The sequence below is a fragment of the Sebastes fasciatus genome, chromosome 4 (assembly GCF_043250625.1).
Source record: "Sebastes fasciatus isolate fSebFas1 chromosome 4, fSebFas1.pri, whole genome shotgun sequence".
Taxonomy (NCBI): domain Eukaryota; kingdom Metazoa; phylum Chordata; class Actinopteri; order Perciformes; family Sebastidae; genus Sebastes; species Sebastes fasciatus.
In genome coordinates, this window is record NC_133798.1 from 1,330,909 (window position 1) to 1,351,566 (window position 20,658).

Below are 20,658 nucleotides of genomic sequence, written 5' to 3' on the forward strand. Positions count from 1 at the left end.
ATCAGCAGTTAAGTACTTTTCATACTGTATGTTGATGTAAAGTGTTCCAGCAGCAGGAGGACTTGTGGTATCTCTCTTTCACACACCGCGGGTGAAGCAGTCTGTCACTGAAGGAGCTTTTTAATATCGCACGGGGGGAAGAAGCGCCTTTTGTAGTCCATCTTGGGAACATTGTAGTTTTTTCACAGCAGAGCCACGTCACTAACATCCGCCGCCGTCGCCATGTAAATGCAGTCGGATTCTCTTAACACTACGGTTGTCTTTTCCTAAGTTCTTCTGAATTCTCCTTCACATCTTTCCTTGACCTCATGATGTTTTCCATCGAGGTCAAGGAAAAGTGGTTAGGAAAAGACATTAAGACTTAATTTTTTTACCACAGCCTGGCTCGTGTTTTTATGTTACCTGAAGGCCACGTAGTTCTCCGAACACTTTTGTTTAATTGCAGTACCGTGAGTCGCAGAGTGCAAAACCGTAGTACCGCCAGCCGCCATCTGACTTCCGTTGCTCCTAAAGTAGAGTTAAAGATGACCTCTGAGCGAGACGAAAGGCGTTACCACGTTTTTGTACTCATCGGCTCACGTTACTGCAGTCTTGGAAAGGGAGGGGTAAAAGGAGGGGTACTCAGTTGGTTGCAATCTGCAACCACACCACTAGATGGCACTACATCCTACACACTGTACCTTTAAACATGTAGGCGCAACAGTTCTTTTCTACGTATATCCAGGACTCCATCAAAAGAATGCGTTGCATCATGACAAACAGCATACTCATTTATTGGAGAGAAAATGACTGTACATTTTAAAAACAGTAAGAGGATAGATAAATAAAGCTTTATTATTTATTAAAAAAAAAAAAAAATCATCCAACTAAACAAAATCCACAGTTATCAGTACTTTGGAAGTTCAAATTTGTACATAAAACATATTTACAAAATTTGTTGCTTTGCCCTTTTTTCTTTATACATAAAATTTGAAAAAAATAAACTTTGTACCTTTTGTTTTTAGTACAAATACATTTCAAAAAGCCCACAGTGTAAAAACTGTAAGGTCTAATGTGAAATTCCTTATGAATGGTTTTAGTAAAATTCTAGTGCACGCTGAATGGGAACAATGTGGAGGAGAAGAGAGCCAGGCCTCCCAGCCTCTAACCACCACTTAACTCTATGTGATTTAGCTTATTTCATTTCAGGCATCCAAAAGCTACAGATTGTGTATTGGACTATACATGGAAACAAAGGAGAACAGCCCTACATATACATCCTCTAACTGGACTCATATCCACTCATTAAAAAGACAGAAAAATTAAACTCAAGGACACGGAAACCCACTGAAGGACGTCACTTTGGGGGGTTGTCTGGATCAGAGAGGAGCTGGATGAAAAGTGTAAATTGGTATTTAAACTATTCTCCCTCCTCACAGCAGGACTCTGGCCGCCACCATGTAGCAGTGCTGCTGTGATTTATACCGAGATATCCTTTGTGCCTTTAGCTTGAATGTAGAACAGTGTTGAAAAAGATAAAATGATGGGTTTTAGTAAATGAAAGAACTTCTTGTTTCTTTTTTAAGGAGGTGAATAGATTTGGACTATGTGCTTGTTAATCTTTATAAAGCTTTAGTGACAAACACCATGTATCTGTAAGAATTTCAAAATAATCATTCAATAGTCATTAGACACAAAAATACTTGTGGCACATCCTGATCCAAAACATTAAACACAACGAAAATAATAAATTAACAGGGTTTGTAATCTAACATCTCAGACATTTCTCTTTAAATTGTATAGTTTTCTGATTCATTTCACAACATTTCATTTTCTGCTCACACATGCAAGGCTAAATCACTATGTCAGTCTAACTGAGATTCCAATCAGCCATTTGTTTTGCATATCACAGTGATTTTTACTTTTATTGTTAATATTTTTATCACTGAAAGGAAGAAACAAATCCATCAGAAATGCTCCTTTAGCCTAAATGTAGCTTAACAGCTAAGAACAGAGATTGCTTTGTTAAAACGACTACATGACTTAGTATGTGACCCATGTTAATATTTGCAGGTACATCTTTAAGCAGTGTGCCACAGCTGACTAGCTAATTAGCTCTGTAGTCTTCAAACTGGTGTTAGCAGTAAAGGTTTCTCTGGTGGATGTTAGTTAGAAAGCTTGTTTAGCAAGCCAGGGTGTGACACAAGACATGTGTGTTTGTAGAGGAGGAGGAGACATTAGCTAGGAAGATAAAGTAGGTTGTTGTTCAGCGTCTGTGGCTACTGTTAGTCAGGGTCCTGATAGAAAAGTGATGCTTAAAGCTTTAAGCAAATACAGTGTTAAAGTTCTTTGTAGATTGAGAATGGTTAATGCACCAGGGGCACTAACGTTAAACCAGAAACTATAAAAATTGCCCTTTTTGATTTTTCTTTTTTCAAAAGAGAGCATAGAGCAGCTGAATTACAGAGCAGGTCTGTATGCTGGAGCACAAAACACTTGGAGGCACTAATGTTTAGATCCTGCTATCATTTGGTGGTTTACTAAATGGATTTCTACTCTGATGAACTATTAGATAACACATAGGATAAATGTCAGCATTTAAGAGAAAAAAGAAAATCCGTTTCATGTTTTGTGACAAGAGCGCCGCCATGTTGCAGGACGTCATGAGGTTGGTTGGCTCGGCTGAGTTACACAGATACAACGGTAGAGACCGTTAAAGACGGAGACTGAGGAGACACAGGACAAAAGAAAACTAAAGAGGGGACACTATGGTATTGTTTCTGGAGGTAAAGATTAGTTTTACAATCTCTGATCACCTGTCTCTATCTCCCCATCTCCCGTCCTCTCCCCTCTCTAATCACTTGTCTCTCCTCCTCTGCTGTCTCATTCAGACCGTTCAAAGACAGGGTCACTAAGAAAATAAACACTGAAAGCACTACTTTATTCTGAAACCCACGTTATAGCGTTTGTTTACGGAACTTGCCGGAAGCTTCTGCTAGCTAGCTAGCTAGGGATGGGCGAGTTGGGAGTATAACCGAGTTAGATAGTTAGTACAACTTATCTTTACATCCAGGAACAATACAATAGTGTCCCCTCTTTTGTTTTCTTCTGTCCTGTGTCTCCTCAGTCTCCGTCTTTCACGGACTCTACCGTTGTATCTGTGTAACTCAGCTGAGCCAACCAACCTCATGACGTCACAGGCTAGAGTCCTGCAACCAAGCCTCCAGGAAAAGCACTAGGCTGTGAAGCCAATTTATCGGTACTACAACCTCCGTGTCCGTCACGTGATGCCATTGGACCCAAAAAGACTTTTCCTCATAGACTTACATTGGGAAAGAGACGTCTGTAACTCAGAGGATCATTTATTTTGAGGTGAATCAACTCCCCAGTATGAACACTCTAATAGTCCTTATTTAAATCATTAGGTCCTAAAAGTAGGAAAATGCACTAATAGCTGAATCCAGAGTTATTTCCTTCCTCCGTTCATGTGAATGAGACCCAGACCGAGGCTGTTAAAGGAGTTGAAGGAGCGAGGGCCGGGAGGAGGAGTTAAAGGAGTTAGGGCTGGGAGGAGGAGTTAAAGGAGCGAGGGCTGAGAGGAGGAGTTAAAGGAGCGAGGGATGGGAGGAGGAGTTAAAGGAGAGAGGGATGCGAGGAGGAGTTAAAGGAGCGAGGGATGGGAGGAGGAGTTAAAGGAGCGAGGGCTGGGAGGAGGAGTTAAAGGAGCGAGGGCTGGGAAGAGGAGTTAAAGGAGCGAGGGCCGGGAGGAGGAGTTAAAGGAGGAGGAGTTAAAGGAGCGAGGGCCGGGAGGAGGAGTAAAAGGAGGAGTTAAAGGAGCGAGGGCTGGGAGGAGGAGTTAAAGGAGCGAGGGCTGGGAGGAGGAGTTAAAGGAGGAGGAGTTAAAGGAGCGAGGGCTGGGAGGAGGAGGAGGAGTTAAAGGAAACTCTACTGCTCCTGCTCTATGGCCCAATGGATGAGGAAGATCACTGGATGAGGAAGATCACCGGATGATCCGGGTACTTTATCACTCGGCACTCGAGCCATGTTGTCTTCATGCTCCACTGAGACACTCTTGATAGGAATGAACGGGAGCCTCCGACGCTGTATCCACTTCTCTTTATATATCCATGACTGCAACATGGCGGTGCTCTTGTCATAATAGATGATACAAAGCTGATTTCTGCTTTTAAATGCTGACATTTGTCATGTTGTTACATAATTGAGTTGAATTAGAGTGGAAATTAGTAAACCAGCTTAACTTGGTTGACTGATTCACTTCCACTTTAAGTCCTATTAAGGCTGTGTGACACTGTAGAAATACACTGCTGTTTCTTAAATATACTGCTGCTGAAGAAACTGGTTTTGATGTGAATCTGCAGGAAAATGCAGAATTTTCTTCTGGAGTATGAGAAGTCTCCGAATGAACCGGACTGTGTTTTTGCTTCTGAATCAGAAGACCGAAAGGAAGACGAACCAGAGCTGGTGATCACACACAGCAGAGAGAGGGAGAGAGGAGAGGAATAGATCTGGGCTACTCTACTCTCGGTTTCAGCAGCAAGGCGGAAAACGACACTGTGGGCTGAAATATTATTCTTGCTGCTTCATGAATGGCGTCTCTGCAGAGAACAGGAGGAAAAAATCAATGTGGTGCAAATCTGAAGCTACTGTAGGAGTTATTATTGTGGATGAATATGAGCCTCAAGACACCCACTGTGTGTTGGTGAGTATTCGTCCTTGTCAAACGGGGATATGTGCAGCACATTGCAGAGGGATTATTAGTAGATCTGACAAGTTGGTTGAACTATTTTTAAATAGTTATCATCACCCTCATTTCACTCATGATCCAATGCACTTATGGATTGTCTTTCCAATAAAATTCAAAACAGCCATCTGTTGGAACAAGTCTAAAAATATTGCTGTAAACATCCTTCACACTTAATTTTCACTTTAATTCAGGACTGTTCTTCCAAAATAAAAGCATGACAAATCTGACTCTAGATTAAACCTGGTTTGGTATATACTGTAAATTCTCAAATGATGGCTGGGTGTGAAATAACAGCAAAAAATAAGTTAGTAAATGATCAGTAAATACACTATACTGACATACCAGGTAACGTCAATGTAACTTCCTCTCTCAGAGGAATTCACTTTGATTGTTTCAAAATAAAAGACCTTCAGGGAAAGGGAGGAGATTTTACCAACTTGACTCCTGGAGGATTTAAATGTGAAACAGATGGAGGACGTGTTGAACATCAGAAAAACTAACATGACAAATGGAAGTGGGTCAGAAAACAATGATCAGATTTTCTTACAGTATACGGACCAGGGGAAGTTAGAAATAAAGGCCTGTCTGGTTCTCAGAGATAAATTAAGTCTCCAGCCACTATCTGACAATCTACAGTATTACCAACTGTCAACGACTCTGTTTCTGTCTATAAGGATTGGTATTGATTGATGTGACAGAGAGGCCCAAAAAACCCAACAAGTTAAGATGAACTGTTCTTACACGACTTATTTACAAAGGTGATTGTCTCTCATTTAAAGGCTTTCTATAAAGTAGGGCTGGGCAATATTATTTCTCTTTGTTCTAATATCAACATTTATCACAAAGAGGCAAATATACTGTTTGTAAAATTACTTCAAAAGTTACACTAACTGAAATTTGATGGATTTACGTCAAAATGGATGTTGAGGTGCTCAGAATTATGGCACATTTGAACATCTACAGTTCCGTAGGTGACTGAGCAAATTCAATCTGCTGATGAAGACTCTGCGATTTGGTCAAAAGCTCCAGAAGAGCTACTTATTGGATCTTGAGGTGAGATTGTTTTAATGTTTCCAAGGTCAAGAATGAAATGTGGAGCTCAGTCCAACGGATGTTCAATAAGTAAAGCCCTTCAAACAACTACTATCTAATTTTGTTAGTTTTTCAACATGTTCCGGGAATTATTCACTTTATAAAAACCATAACATGACATGATCATATCATATCAATACAAATCCAATAAAGATCTGTATTATAGAATATTGAATTGTGACCCAGCCCCACTACAACATATACAGTTGTAGTACTGCTTTCTTTTACAAGTCTGTCATTCTCTAGTAATGTACTAGGACTGTTATTACAAAGTACTGTGTCATACTAATTGTATGGAAAACAATAGTGTTCAATGGGTACACTTCTAATTGATTCATTTCAATTAAATGGACATGCAAAAATGTGAAAATATGTGAAATGTCAAAGCAAGCACACGGAGCCCCCAAAGTCCTGACAGATACTCATTTCGAGCACAAGATAAGAACTTTTGTGCAGAAGATAAAAAATATTAACTTTCAGGACTTTGGGGGCTCCGTACGTACGGACAATCCAACAGATGTTAAGAAGAGATTCACTTGGGTTTAAAGGAGCTCATCTTTCAAGGATGTAATTCATTCAAAATTAATGGAGAAAAAAATGTGATTAAAGGGACTTTATATAAGATTTTACACGTAGAAATCGTTTTTTATTGCCAATGTGTGAACAGGTTGTAAACTAACCTAAAAAATGAGACCTTCTGCGACTCTCTGGGTTTCCTCTATCAACCTGTAGACTGCTTTCAATGTGAGAACCCGGGCCCGTTTTTCTGGGAAAATCCAACGGATGTGGCGTCATGCGTGTTCGTGAGTGCCTTAGCCCTAGCTAACGTTCGGCTAGAAATGGAGTCCGCTAACGCCAACAAACAACCAGCCCCCCTCCCCCAACAACTCCGAGTCCAACACAAACTCCACAGAAGCACAAAAAACAAAACAAAGTTATATCTAGTGAAGCCCGTCTGGCAAAACAGGAATGTGACCGACGTCAGGGGACAACTAGTGTGGTGGGAGAATAGCAGAGCCAGTGTGTAGAGTGTGTGTGCACGTGGGAAGTGAGTGGTGAAGCAAGAGAGAGAGCGGTGGCGAATGTATGTGAGCGAACAAGTGAGCTAGTGGAGCAGAAGAGAGAGAGAGTAACGTTATGGACTCAGTGACGGGGGTTAACTCTGGAGAGAGTAACGTTATGGACTCAGTGACGGGGTTAACTCTGGAGAGAGTAACGTTATGGACTCAGTGACGGGGTTAACTCTGGAGAGAGTAACGTTATGGACTCAGTGACGGGGTTAACTCTGGAGAGAGTAACGTTATGGACTCAGTGACGGGGGTTAACTCTGGAGAGAGTAACGTTATGGACTCAGTGACGGGGTTAACTCTGGAGAGAGTAACGTTATGGACTCCAGTCCAGGAGACCTAAACTACGGTGTCTCTCTTGGTCCTTCTGACCTCGTTCAGGAGGCTGAAGCAGGAAGAGTTAACATTAGTATCAACACTGATTCATGGAGGGACCTTTGTTTGGTAGCTAACATGACTGCCTGGCATGTGAAATATATAGTGATACTGTGGTTTTAGCTGCTAATGTTGCTAACGTTAATCAACAGGATGCCTGTCAATCACGTTCAGTCTCGTGCGTGTCGGTAGTGCGAGCACAGGCGCGAGCAACAGGGCGCTGACTGACGTTGGCTTAACAGCCTCAGGTGTCACTGGTAACAAGCAACTTCTGATTCTCACATTGTGTCCCTTTAAATTATTAGGAAATGACAGACCCTTAAAACGAAGCATCACTCTCTCATGTATATAAAGTGCATGTTAAAATCTTTGTATTCCTGATCCTGCTGAGCTGCAGTGACAGTTGCACTGCCGTGATTGTCACACTGAAAGACGATTAAAGATGATTCTTCTACAGAACTGGTAGAGTCTGTTGTCGACACTGACTGAGATGACCACCGAACAAAACCATGAATTTCTAGAGATTGGAGGCGATCATCTGACAACAGCGATATTAGAAACATCTACTTTGAGCATGCGCTTCATTCCACTGTCGTTACATTCATCAGTCAGAGACTCTATCAGAGACTTAAGGCACTAAAACCACGGAGTCTTTGGTGATCATTCCCACTCTTGTCTCAGCCTGTCTCTATAGATTCATCCATCTCTCTGTGGTGACTGACGTGTCATTGATTGATTGGGTCTGGAAGTCTTGATGTGCACACTGACCTCAGCGCACAGTGTGGACAGTGAGAAATGGTGGGGTTTCTAACACCATCTGTTACTCCCTCTCATGTCTTGTTTGACAGCTTGACTGGGACACACAAATCACACTTTAGATTAAAAGTTGCTGGAGTTGATCAGCCTGGGACCCAAACGGTGTAACCGTTCACTGAAACGGAGGAGTCACCAGCACCACAAGCATCAAAGTTAGCATCAGCAATACTTGAAAGAAATGGCACTCATTATTGGTTCATGTTGAAGCTACAGTTTAAAGTCTTGAGGAGATTTGCACACGCTTTGCTCTTTTGTTCCTGGCACTGCCACCTTGGCTTGCATCACATCTCTAAATGATGGAAGGTTGTAGGGGAAATTCTTGGCACATTTGTTGCTTAAAGCCCTCTGGATTGAATCCCCAGCTAAACATAACCTAACCCTTTGTCTCTGGGAGGAGGTCAGCACTTTGTTTACCTGGGGCACATGTAGGTAAGTCAGACTTTCATCCCAGATGCTCCATTCTGTCTGACAGGAAGGTAGGGACCGTGTCCAGAGGCCAGACAGTCAGCAAAGAAGATACATGGGCATGTATTATATCCAAATAGAGAGTCAGGGGACACTTGGGGTCCTGTTTGCTGCACTGGCCGATTGTCTGTTGACTGTCCCTGGTGACTGACCCTGATGACTGACCCTGATGACTGACCCTGATGACTGGAGGGTTAGAAGTTCACATGTGCGTCGTCCAGTTCCTCTCAGCAGAAGAAGATGTCTCCATCATTCTGAGGATCCGACATCACTGCAACTTTGCTTTCTAAAGAGACATGAAGACACAAATAATAATCTGGTCAAGTCAAGAAATAGTCCGGCACATAACCTCCTGTAACATCATTTTTTGTAATTTTTTTTTTTTTACAATTTACTGTTTTCTTTTTTATAAACAAACAAGATGTTAATCAGTGAGTTTTAAAGGAACTGCTAGGTGGGTTTTGTTACTTTTGGACAGAGCCAGGCAAGCTGTTTCCCCCTGTTTCCACTCGTTATGCTAAGCTAGGCTAACGATCTCCTGGCTGCAGCGTCATATTTACTGAACAGACACGACAATAGTATCAAAGAACGTCTATTGATAAGAATTGAAAGTCAGTTGATCGTTCCATTGTAACATCAGCGCCTAGCAGCAGAGCTACACCTCCGCCATTTTGGACTGAAGGCAACTATCAGACGTCAGTAAAACGTCCTCCTACAAAGAGCCGCACAAAAGTATAACTAAATTATTTCTGTTCTATTGTCATATTGAATGTCTCTACTGAAATGTCCTGTGTTGAAAAATACAAATATTATAAATATGCATACTATTATAACTATTTACTTATTTAATTATTAAACTTTAGCCCGGCTGCTTCCCAGAGGAGCAGAAAGTGAGCGATGGACATAAATGGAAGTTCAAAATCCAGCACACAGATTCTGAGATCAATCTCAAACTTTTTCATGTCAAGGATGCAAAATGGAATCCAATAGACCACAGACCATGGATGTAGAAGAGGGTCCAATAGACCACAGACCATGGATGTAGAAGAGGGTCCAATAGACCACAGACCATGGGTGTAGAAGAGGGTCCAGTAGACCACAGACCATGGATGTAGAAGAGGGTCTAATAGACCACAGACCATGGATATAGAAGAGGGTCCAATAGGCCACGGATGTAGAAAAGGGTCCAACAGACCACAGACCATGGATGTAGAAGACGGTCCAACAGACCACAGACCATGGATGTAGAAGAGGGTCTAATAGACCACAGACCATGGATGTAGAAGAGGGTCCAACAGACCACAGACAATGGATATAGAAGAGGGTCCAATAGACCATGGATGTAGAAGATGGTCCAATAGACCACAGACCATGGATGTAGAAGAGGGTCCAACAGACCATGGATTTATAAGAGGGTCCAACAGACCACAGACCATGGATGTAGAAGAGGGTCCAATAGACTACAGACCATGGATGTAGAAGAGGGTCCAACAGACCACAGACCATGGATGTAGAAGAGGGTCCAACAGACCACAGACCATGGATGTAGAAGAGGGTCCAATAGACCACAGACCATGGATGTAGAAGAGGGTCCAATAGACTACAGACCATGGATGTAGAAGAGGGTCCAACAGACCACAGACCATGGATGTAGAAGAGGGTCCAATAGACCACAGACCATGGATGGAGAAGAGGGTCCAATAGACTACAGACCATGGATGTAGAAGAGGGTCCAACAGACCACAGACCATGGATGTAGAAGAGGGTCCAATAGACTACAAACCATGGATGTAGAAGAGGGTCCAATAGACCACAGACCATGGATGTAGAAGAGGGTCCAATAGACTACAGACCATGGCTGTAGACGAGGGTCCAATAGACTACAGATCATGGATGTAGAAGAGGGTCCAACAGACCACAGACCATGGATGTAGAAGAGGGTCCAATAGACCACAGACCATGGATGTAGAAGACGGTCCAACAGACCACAGACATGGATGTAGAAGAGGGTCCAACAGACCACAGACAATGGATATAGAAGAGGGTCCAATAGACCACGGATGTAGAAGAGGGTCCAACAGACCACAGACCATGGATGTAGAAGACGGTCCAACAGACCACAGACCATGGATGTAGAAGAGGGTCTAATAGACCACAGACCATGGATGTAGAAGAGGGTCGAACAGACCACAGACAATGGATATAGAAGAGGGTCCAGTAGACCAAGGATGTAGAAGATGGTCCAATAGACCACAGACCATGGATGTAGAAGAGGGTCCAACAGACCATGGATTTATGAGGGTCCAACAGACCACAGACCATGGATGGAGAAGAGGGTCCAACAGACCACAGACCATGGATGGAGAAGAGGGTCCAACAGACCACAGACCATGGATGTAGAAGAGGGTCCAATAGACCACAGACCATGGATGTAGAAGAGGGTCCAATAGATCACAGACCATGGATGTAAAAGAGGGTCCAATAGACCACAGACCATGGATGTAGAAGAGGGTCCAATAGACCACAGACCATAGATGTAGAAGAGGGTCCAATAGACCACAGACCATGGATGTAGAAGAGGGTCCAATAGACCACAGACCATGGATGTAGAAGAGGGTCCAATAGAACACAGACCATGGATGAAGAAGAGGGTCCAATAGACCACAGACCATGGATCTAAAAGAGGGTCCAATAGACCACAGACCATGGATGTAGAAGAGGGTCCAATAGACCACAGACCATAGATGTAGAAGAGGGTCCAATAGACCACAGACCATGGATGTAGAAGAGGGTCCAATAGACCACAGACCATGGATGTAGAAGAGGGTCCAATAGAACACAGACCATGGATGTAGAAGAGGGTCCAATAGACCACAGACCACGGATGTAGAAGAGGGTCCAATAGACCACAGACCATGGATGTAGAAGAGGGTCCAGTAGACCACAGACCATGGATGTAGAAGAGGTTGTGTCCTGGTCTTTTGCACTGCGTGTTAGTAAATAAACAACTCCATTAAATCCTGTTGATGTCATGCTACTAGCACTACTAGCTACTAGCGCTACTAGCTACTGGCCAATAGCCGGTTGTTTGGGAACAGAGAAGTTAATACATCCAGGTTTACAGCATACAGCCATACGGTGTTTTAGAAGATAATAAAAGTGATGAATTACAGCCAATATATCCATTATTACAGCCGCATACAGCTAGCAGGAAGCTGGCAGAACCAGATACGTGACATGAGCGTGCAGGGCGGTGCGGTCCCGTGGGTCTGATGAAAATAACTCTGGATTCAGCTGTTAGTTAAAGCTGCAGTAGGTAGAAAAGGAGCAAATATGATTAAAAAAAGTTATTTTTGTCATGACACAAGTAAATAGTTCCTACTGGGAAGTTGATTTCTATCCTCTGATTTACAGACGTCTCTTTATACATCCATGGACACAGACTCATTGGTGTTTTCAGTCCAAAATGGCGGCAGCGCTACAGCAGCGCCATCTAGCAGAGTTTTGTCTCTTTGCTTCTAAACTCTTTGATAGTATCAACCGGACTTTAACCCCCAGCAGGAAGGCAAATCAGTGTATTTCCCAAAAGTAACCTTTATGTCACATTAAAGGTAAGCGAACATAGATAAGAGTGCAGTCAAGTAAAAAACTCTTATTTCCCATGTTGCCAAATAGACAGGGTTTATTTAACTGAAGAATAAAAGAGATTCTTTCTGTAATATTAAGATATATTCCAGCTGATGAAACAAGAGAAACGGCTCACGTCAGGATAGCCTTTGTTCATTGTACCTGTCTGCGTCTGCTCTCCTTTGCCCTTCTTCTTCCTCTTGTCTTTCTTCTCTTTGGGTTTGCCCAGCTGGAGCAGTCTGGTGGGGAGCTGGGACTCCTTCTCTGCTCCCTGAGGCTTAGAGGAGGAGGAGGAGGAGGAGGAGAAGGGGTTAAAGTTTTTCCCCATCCTCTTGGATCCGATGCGGAGGAAAGGTTCTTTGGTCGGGACAGAGGACGAGAGCTCCACCTGTAGTATATCCAGAAAAAGGAGAGTTCTTTTAGTTGTTCTAAGACTTGTATAGCAGCCTACTAAACTGTAACAAACACACAGGTTTGTTCTCCTTCTGTAAATCACGTTCTAATGAGGACTTTATTTTTTACCCCTTTTGGCTGCTCTGCTGCTTCTTTTGAATCTAGATCCAGAGACCCGGAGCTGTGGAACCTTATAGAGTCTTCCGAGGTAGTGGAGGGAGTCCGCTGGTACCTCTGAAGCTGCTCCGACTGTAAATTAAGAGAGAGAGACATGAGAGACGTAAAGTCACAGTATATGAAGCCACACACAAGACCTGCACCCAATGTTTCATCTTTAACCCAGCAGTCACACCCTTGAGGGAAGTGCTAGTTGTGAGTCTATGTAATGTCATGGAGCATCATGATCTGGGTCTAGGACATAGAGATATATGATGTCAGTCCACTGTGATCACACAACCACAGAGACGGCGATGTGACACTGATTTTCAGCCTGCTGTTTAGTTCCTAATAACACCTGCAGTGATGCTGATAGTGAGTCCCTGAGACCTACAGGGGGTCATCTGAGTGGGTCCCCAATCACATTTCTGACTAATTGTAGTGTTACACTTGTGTTTGTTGTCATATGGTTATATTCATGTTAGGGCTGTCAATCGATTCAAATATTTAATTGTGATTAATGGCATGATTGTCGATAGTTAATCGTGATTAATTGCACAAATTTGTATTATATTGTTATTTTTATATTATATTATTCTGTTCTAAATGTACCTTAAAGGAGATTTGTCAAGTATTTAATACTGTTATCAACATGGGAGTGGACAAATATGCTGCTTTATGTAAATGTGTGTATATATATATTATTGTAAATCAGTTAACAACACAAAACAATGACAGATATTTTCCAGAAACCCTCACAGGTACTGCATTTAGCATAAAACAATATGCTCAAATCATAACATGGCAAACTGCAGCCCAACAGGCAACAACAGCTGTCAGTGTGTCAGTGTGCTGACTTGACTATGACTTGCCCCAAACTGCATGTGATTATCATAAAGTGGGCATGTCTGTAAAGGGGAGACTCGTGGGTACCCAGAGAACCCATTTACATTCACTGATCTGGAGGTCAGAGGTACAGGGACCCCTTTGAAAATGGACATGAAAGTTTTTCCTTGCCAACATTTAGCGTAAGTTTGGAGCGCTGTTAAGCCAAAGCGTTAAAGAAATTAGTGCCATTAAAATGAATTTGCATTAACGTATTATTATTACATTAACTTTGACAGCCCTAATTCATGTATGTAAAAATATATTTGAAATAAAATCCAAAATCTGACAACTTTATTTACATAATATAATTAAATGAATTGAGTCAGAAATTAAGTGAAACTATCACAAACATGAAACTTGACTAAGACTAGAAAGCTGTCCTCTGAAAGGTGATCAAATAAAATGACAAATATGTTTCAACAAGGGCGTCTAAGTTAGGGTGCATCCCCTGGACACGTCGATAGTGAGTCTACTGCATCCATTTGGATTTTAAAGGTCCAGTGTGTAGGATTTAGTGCCATCTAGTGGTGACGTTGTAGATTGCAACCTACTGAATACCCGTCCGCTCACACCCTCCCTTTCACAAGCGTATCGGAGACCTAAGGTGGCCTTCAGGTAAGGTAAAAACGTGAAAGTCTCTCTCTAGAGCCAGAGTTAGGTTTGTCCATTCTGGGCTACTGTAGAAACATGGAGGAGCAACATGAAGACCTGCTCCTTACGTAGATATGAAGGGTTCATTCTAAGCTAATAAAAACACAACGATTCCTACTTTCAGGTGATTATACACTAAAGAAAACATGGTTGTAAATATTATATTCCACTTCTGCTGATAGGTCTACCTAATTGTTACACACTGGTCCTTCAGGAGGCGTACCTAGCAGCATCACTGAAACACTGACTTCTGTAAGCTGATATTGTGGCACAAGTTACAGTTTGAACTCTGTGGACTACGTAGTGTTTGGTGAGCTCAGCCAGTGTCAACCAGAGAGCAGCTCTAATCAGACAGAAGACCAGAGGAGCTGGACCTGGGCTCTGACTACAGCACTGGAATAACATGGTCCCACTTGTTTTGACTCTGTGTGGGGATAGAATCCCCCAGACTCTGACCTGGTCTCTCTTCATGGCCTCCAGTCTCTCGGTGTCTCTCCTCAGAGCCTCCTTGTCTCTCTCCAGCCTCCTCTGTGCCTCCCTCAGCCTCTCCAGCTCTCCCTGGTACTCCTCTTTCTTCCTCTGCTGCATCTCTCTCTCCTCCATCACCTCCCGACACCTCTTCCTGGTCTGCTCCTCCTCCACCCTCAGCATCTCCTCTCGCTCTGCCAGACAATTCTCCTTCACCTCCCATGCCTTCTCTCTCCTCCTCTTTTCTTCCTGATGTGCAGCCTGCTGTTTCTGAAACAAGCCACAGAGGTGTATAGGTATTATAGAGAGTTTTAGACAGGGTTAGGTGTGGTGATGTGAGGTACAGACAATCCTATATGAGACAAATGTAATGAACAAGGCTCTAATGTATCAGCTCACTGCAGCCATGAATCATTATGTGAAACAAAAGCCAGACTGAAGAGGAAGCAGCAACCTGCAGGGTGGCCGCCTCCTGTCTCTGTCTCTCCAGACTCCTGTGCTTCTCCTGCTCAATGAGGGAGGAGGGGCGGGAGGAGGAAGAGGATGAGAGTGAGGAAGAGGACGAGTGTCTGGAAGAATTGGCGGTGAGCCGGTCGTTCAGGGTCTGCCGCTGGTCCTCGATGAAGGAGTCCTGCTGGACCACCACAGCCTAGAGGCAGGAGGAGATGAATTAGAGTGAATGTGAGGTGTGAACGGGGCCTGTGTGTGGTGTCTCTTTACTGGAGGTGTGTCTCTGGTACCTGCAGTGAAATCAGCAGCTCGTGAAGATGTGTCACACTGTGCTGCACCTGCTGGAGTAACACAGCATTAAATTACATCCAGGCTTCAGTAATGACAGTCTGAACTACTTTTAGACCTAGCAACCATTTGACATGGACAAGTTTGTTGAATATATTTTCACTAGAAGTGTCAAAGTTCAGTTTTAGTTTTAGAGTCCAGAGATACTGGCGATGATAACGCGTTAACGCAAATTCGTTTTAACGCCACTAATTTCTTTAACGCATTAAAGCAACCGATATTTCGGAGGATGTGAAGATACTGGTATCATCTGAAACTATAAAACCTGATGAATCCATCAGTACCAACCATGTCATACTAGCTGGTCGTGAAGGAGGTTAAATAACGCTCCAAACTTATACTAAATGTTGGCGAGGAAAAACTATCATGTCCATTTTCAAAGGGGTCCCTTGACCTCTGACCTCCAGATATGTGAATGTAAATGGGTTCTATGGGTACCCACGAGTCTCCCCTTTACAGACATGCCCACTTTATGATAATCACATGCAGTTTGGGGCAAGTCATAGTCAAGTCAGTACACTGACACACTGACAGCTGTTGTTGCCTGTTGGGCTGCAGTTTGCCATGTTATGATTGGAGCATATTGTTTTATGCTAAATGCAGTACCTGTGAGGGTTTCTGGACAATATCTGACATTGTTTTGTGTTGTTAGTTGATTTCCAATAATAACTATATACATACGTTTGCATAAAGCAGCATGTTTGTCCACTCCCATGTTGATAAGAGGATTAAATACTTGACTAATCTACTTTTAAGGTACATTTAGAACAGATACAAAATATGCAATTATTTTGTAATGAATCACGATTAAGTATTTTAATCAATTGACAGCCCTGTTTTATGTATTATATATTCACTTCAACGCGTGGTCTGGTCCCCTCGTCTGGAAGTCAATGGGTTTTTAGTTAGATGTCTGAAATCAGGTCTGTGGTTAACACAAGCTGAAGAGATTTTAACGTTTTGTTCTACGACATAAAATACATCAATAAATATCCCACTCGTGAATTTTGAAGCCTTTATGTGTCTTAAAAAGTTGGTTGCTAACAAGTGACTAAATGAGACTAAACGTCATCACGCCGACTCGTCCTCCTTTACAGCCTCGTTGTGTTTACTCTCTCTCATGTGACCGTGGTGGTGTAGTTGGTTTAAAGCCTAACGTTAGCTTTTTACTTCTGCTGATTGTATTCATGTAAACATGTCAGCATCATAACCGTGTGTTTACCACAGAGTTTATTCTGTGCAATAATCCAAAACCCAATGGAACAATCCCATTGGCTGTTAGTGGAGGGAACCAGGATGATGCTAACTTCATGGGCCGGGCTACAAGAATACTAAAACTGTGTTTCTGATTGAAGCCCGTCATTAGCCATGCAGTGAGTGTTAGAAACAGGCCAGGAGGGGCAGGGCTGAAACAACAAGCCCACATACTAACCTCATTGTTTCTCTTCAGCAGCATCTGTAGGCTGGCAGTGGCTCCCTGTGGGGCACACACACACACACACACACACACACACACACACACACACACACACTTCATATTAACATTTAATAGCACAAAGCCATACTGTAATATAATGCTAGCAGAGAGCGTGTATGGACTGAGAACAGCAGTGAGTTGTGATACTTTGGTTTCTACAGCCATGCTAGCAGCTCTATGAGGCTGCATTTAGACACAGCGGTGCGTTGAGCTAAAGGCGAATATCAGCATGCTAACACACTCATGTTACGCTGTGTCGTCTTTGAGCTGTAGACTGTGTCCTCTTTGTAGACTACCGGTTAGATACGCTGTGTCGTCTTTGAGCCGTGGACTACCGGTTTGATACGCTGTGTCGTCTTTGAGCCGTAGACTACCGGTAAGATACGCTGTGTCGTCTTTGAGCCGTAGACTACCGGTTAGATACGCTGTGTCGTCTTTGAGCCGTAGACTACCGGTTAGATACGCTGTCGTCTTTGAGCCGTAGACTACCGGTTAGAAACGCTGTGTCGTCTTTGAGCCGTAGACTACCGGTAAGATACGCTGTGTCGTCTTTGAGCCGTAGACTACCGGTTAGATACGCTGTGTCGTCTTTGAGCTGTAGACTACCGGTTAGATACGCTGTCGTCTTTGAGCCGTAGACTACCGGTAAGATACGCTGTGTCGTCTTTGAAGTGTTGTTGGGCCGGAGAAAAAAAAACTAATTGCAGAACCTGTTTTTGATTTGGATGGTGGAAATCTGAAGCTATTCCCGATGGATTTCTGATTTAGAATGGAAATGGTGACGCCCCTAATAAGAACTGTCCCAGTCATGTCCTAACTTACAATCAGCTTACAAGAGTATGGGAGTGTCCATATTGAAATGTAACAGTTTTGTTTTTCATTGTTTTTATTGACTTGCCCTATAATGATCGGCTACTCACACCAATTTCTAGAGCCATGGAACTGCGCATGCGTAGCCAATGTTCAGTCGTGAAATTCTTTTGCTTTTTCATTTCCTTATATAGAGAAATGGGGGCATGGCAGTATGCTGACTGCCTGTCAGTCTGGAATGATTCTGATTCATTAACATACGCATGGTGGTAAGAACAAATTTGGCTGGTGCCCTTGTGTCATGAATCCGACTTTTCCATGCACACTTATTTTGTGCCAAAAGTGAGAATATTTCCTATGGAGAACAGAACCTGCCAAAAACAAAAATAAATGAATAAGTTAATAAGTGACTCGATAAATAAATATGTCATTAAATGTAGCAAAAATAATATTAAAATTAAATGTAGCCATTAATTAATTGATCAAGTGTGACATAAAGTGATATTTCTGTTTTCATTTTCTTCTTTATTTAAAATAAATTAAAAATGAATGCAAAAATAAATAAATCAATTTAAAAATGAATACAAATAAATACATCAATAAATAAAAGGGAAATTAAACAGAAGAGTAAATAAATAAGGGAATAAATAGAAAGATAAATAAATAAAAAGCAAATTAAAAAAGAAATCAATTAATTAATGCCTACATTTATTTTTCATATTGTTTCTGCTACATTTAATGACATATTTATTCATTTATCGAGTCATTTCTTTCTTTCTTCACTTATTTTTGATTTTGGCAGGTTCTGTCCTGAGTGAGGCCAATTGTGAGTGTGTGGGTTCCACAGTAAACCAGATATCTCACTGATGTGAGCTGCAGGGATCAGCCACTGGCTCTGAAACCTTTTCATCCATTTCTTCTTTGTTTATCGGGTACATCCAGTGACACTGACATTCATTTTTAAAAACAGGCCTGGGAACAAAATCCATCCGTAAATAATGCATTATGGAGATGCATATATAGACAACACACACACACACACACACACACACACCTTCTTCAACACACTGTCTGACTCAGTCCTGCGGAGGTCCAGCGATTCATCCCCCTCTTCCTTCTCTCCATCTGAGGACAGAGATGAAGAGACAAGTGGAAGGATTGAGTTTAGAAGGTTTTTGTCACAGCAGGTGATCATCAGCCATAATGTGGGATAAACCTGCAGTCATGCTGTTAAGATAAAATCATTCCTCAAAGGAAACAAGGTACATCAGCGCTGACTCAGAACTGACTGGAGTACACCTGCTGTCAGGCGGAGCAACAACATAGAATGGTATTTACCTAACTGCTGACCAAAAGCCAAGAGCCTTCTTCTTTTATAGAGGTTTTTAGTAACCTACATGTGAGAGTATGTGTCTTACTCTTGCTGCTGCTCATCTGATGACTGTCGAAGCCTCCAAATGTTTCAGCTCTCCTGGGCAGACAGACCGGTCCCACACTGCCCCCTGTCAGGCCAACTGGAGCGCTGCAGCCTGCTCCACCAACACCACTGTTGACTAAACCATGCAGGGTCTCCACTGGAGAGACATGGAACAGATTATACACACAGTATTAACATTTCGTCTCTGGGACAAAAGACGACAGGATATGACCTCAGAACTAGGAATGTCGCGGTGAAGGAATTTCCCCTTCGCTGATAATGATCGGCTCAACAGCGTGATATGCGATATTATTGCCTCTTTTTTTTAATCCTGATTTTAGTGCTAAATAAATATGCTTATTGTTAGGCTATTATTAGGTATATGGTTGCTTTATAAATGACGATGATTGTTTATTGTTAAATGCAGAACACAGAAGGACAAAGAGGAGCAGCGTATTTACAGATGAGACGCTTTGGTTGCATCTGGTTGCTATGATGAAGTAAAAATGTCGGTACAGGTAGAGTACATGCTCTGGATGAAGGGAGGCTGAAGAGCGTAGGGAGGGAGTATGGACCTGCAGGTCTGTAGCGGCATCTCATTTCAGCATTTTTCGCCTCCTCGACTCCTCGCTCCTCGATCCTCCGGCTGTGACCCGGAAATCGATCTCAGTCCTCCATCTTGAAGGACGTCCCAATTCATAAAATGCGCATCGAGGAGCGAGGATCGAGGAGCGAGGAGGCTTGCTGGAGGAGCTATGAGCGAGGATACACCAGTGCATCCTCCAATGTTTCCTGCACGGAAGTTTATCACCGACCGACACGCCCCCTTACTGGATATCAGTTATTGATTGGACGCTGCGCCGATCAGACTGATCTGATACATCAACATCAGTAGAGTTTTATACCGGAGTGAAGACAGATCACAGATTAACAGTTTTATATTTTAGTTGTCTTCTGATTCACCGTCTGGTTATAATCTGTGTTAACTGTAGGAGTGAACAGCAAACGGAGCATGTTGATGGTGAAGTGTTCCAGCAGCAGAAGGACCTGCAGGAGCTCTGCTTCACACACCGTCACTGAAGGAGTCTGACACTGAGAGGGGTTTATAATAGCTGACAACGAACAGACTTAAAATAACTTTCATTTATTAGAAAGAGATTTCTTTTGATGATCTGTTATTTCACTCATTCACTTTTATTAAGTATCCAGTTAAAGTCAGAGAGAGAAGGGGAGTCTGTCTTTTATACCTTTTACATAATTTATCCTCATTTCCATTCAGTCACATGTGAAACTGATAATTCCTGAGCGTCGGGTTTGATATGAGTTATATCATTTCACTTTCCCCTCAAACATTCAGACTAATACATAACTTCTACTGTCAGAATATAAATAACTACAGACGCTAATAATGAAT

The 20,658-nt window shown here is 42.5% G+C and overlaps 1 protein-coding gene across 13 annotated transcripts in view; it reads right to left on the reverse strand.

Moving 5' to 3' along the window:
* Positions 1-3,523: 3,523 nt before the first annotated feature.
* The window catches only part of LOC141766908 (uncharacterized), a 155,341-nt gene continuing 138,206 nt past the window's right edge, over positions 3,524-20,658 (reverse strand). For 12 of the 13 annotated variants that reach the window (XM_074634091.1, XM_074634090.1, XM_074634088.1 and 9 more), the window contains 9 exons: positions 19,246-19,401; positions 18,882-18,952; positions 16,973-17,017; positions 15,483-15,533; positions 15,197-15,391; positions 14,731-15,012; positions 12,709-12,828; positions 12,349-12,574; positions 3,524-8,845 (listed from right to left, as the gene is read on the reverse strand). In XM_074634091.1, the coding sequence (XP_074490192.1) occupies positions 8,787-8,845; positions 12,349-12,574; positions 12,709-12,828; positions 14,731-15,012; positions 15,197-15,391; positions 15,483-15,533; positions 16,973-17,017; positions 18,882-18,952; positions 19,246-19,401 (1,205 nt within the window). In that variant the 3' untranslated portion in view covers positions 3,524-8,786. The remainder of the gene's footprint in view (positions 8,846-12,348; positions 12,575-12,708; positions 12,829-14,730; positions 15,013-15,196; positions 15,392-15,482; positions 15,534-16,972; positions 17,018-18,881; positions 18,953-19,245; positions 19,402-20,658) is intronic. The other variant, XM_074634081.1, reaches the window with a different exon arrangement.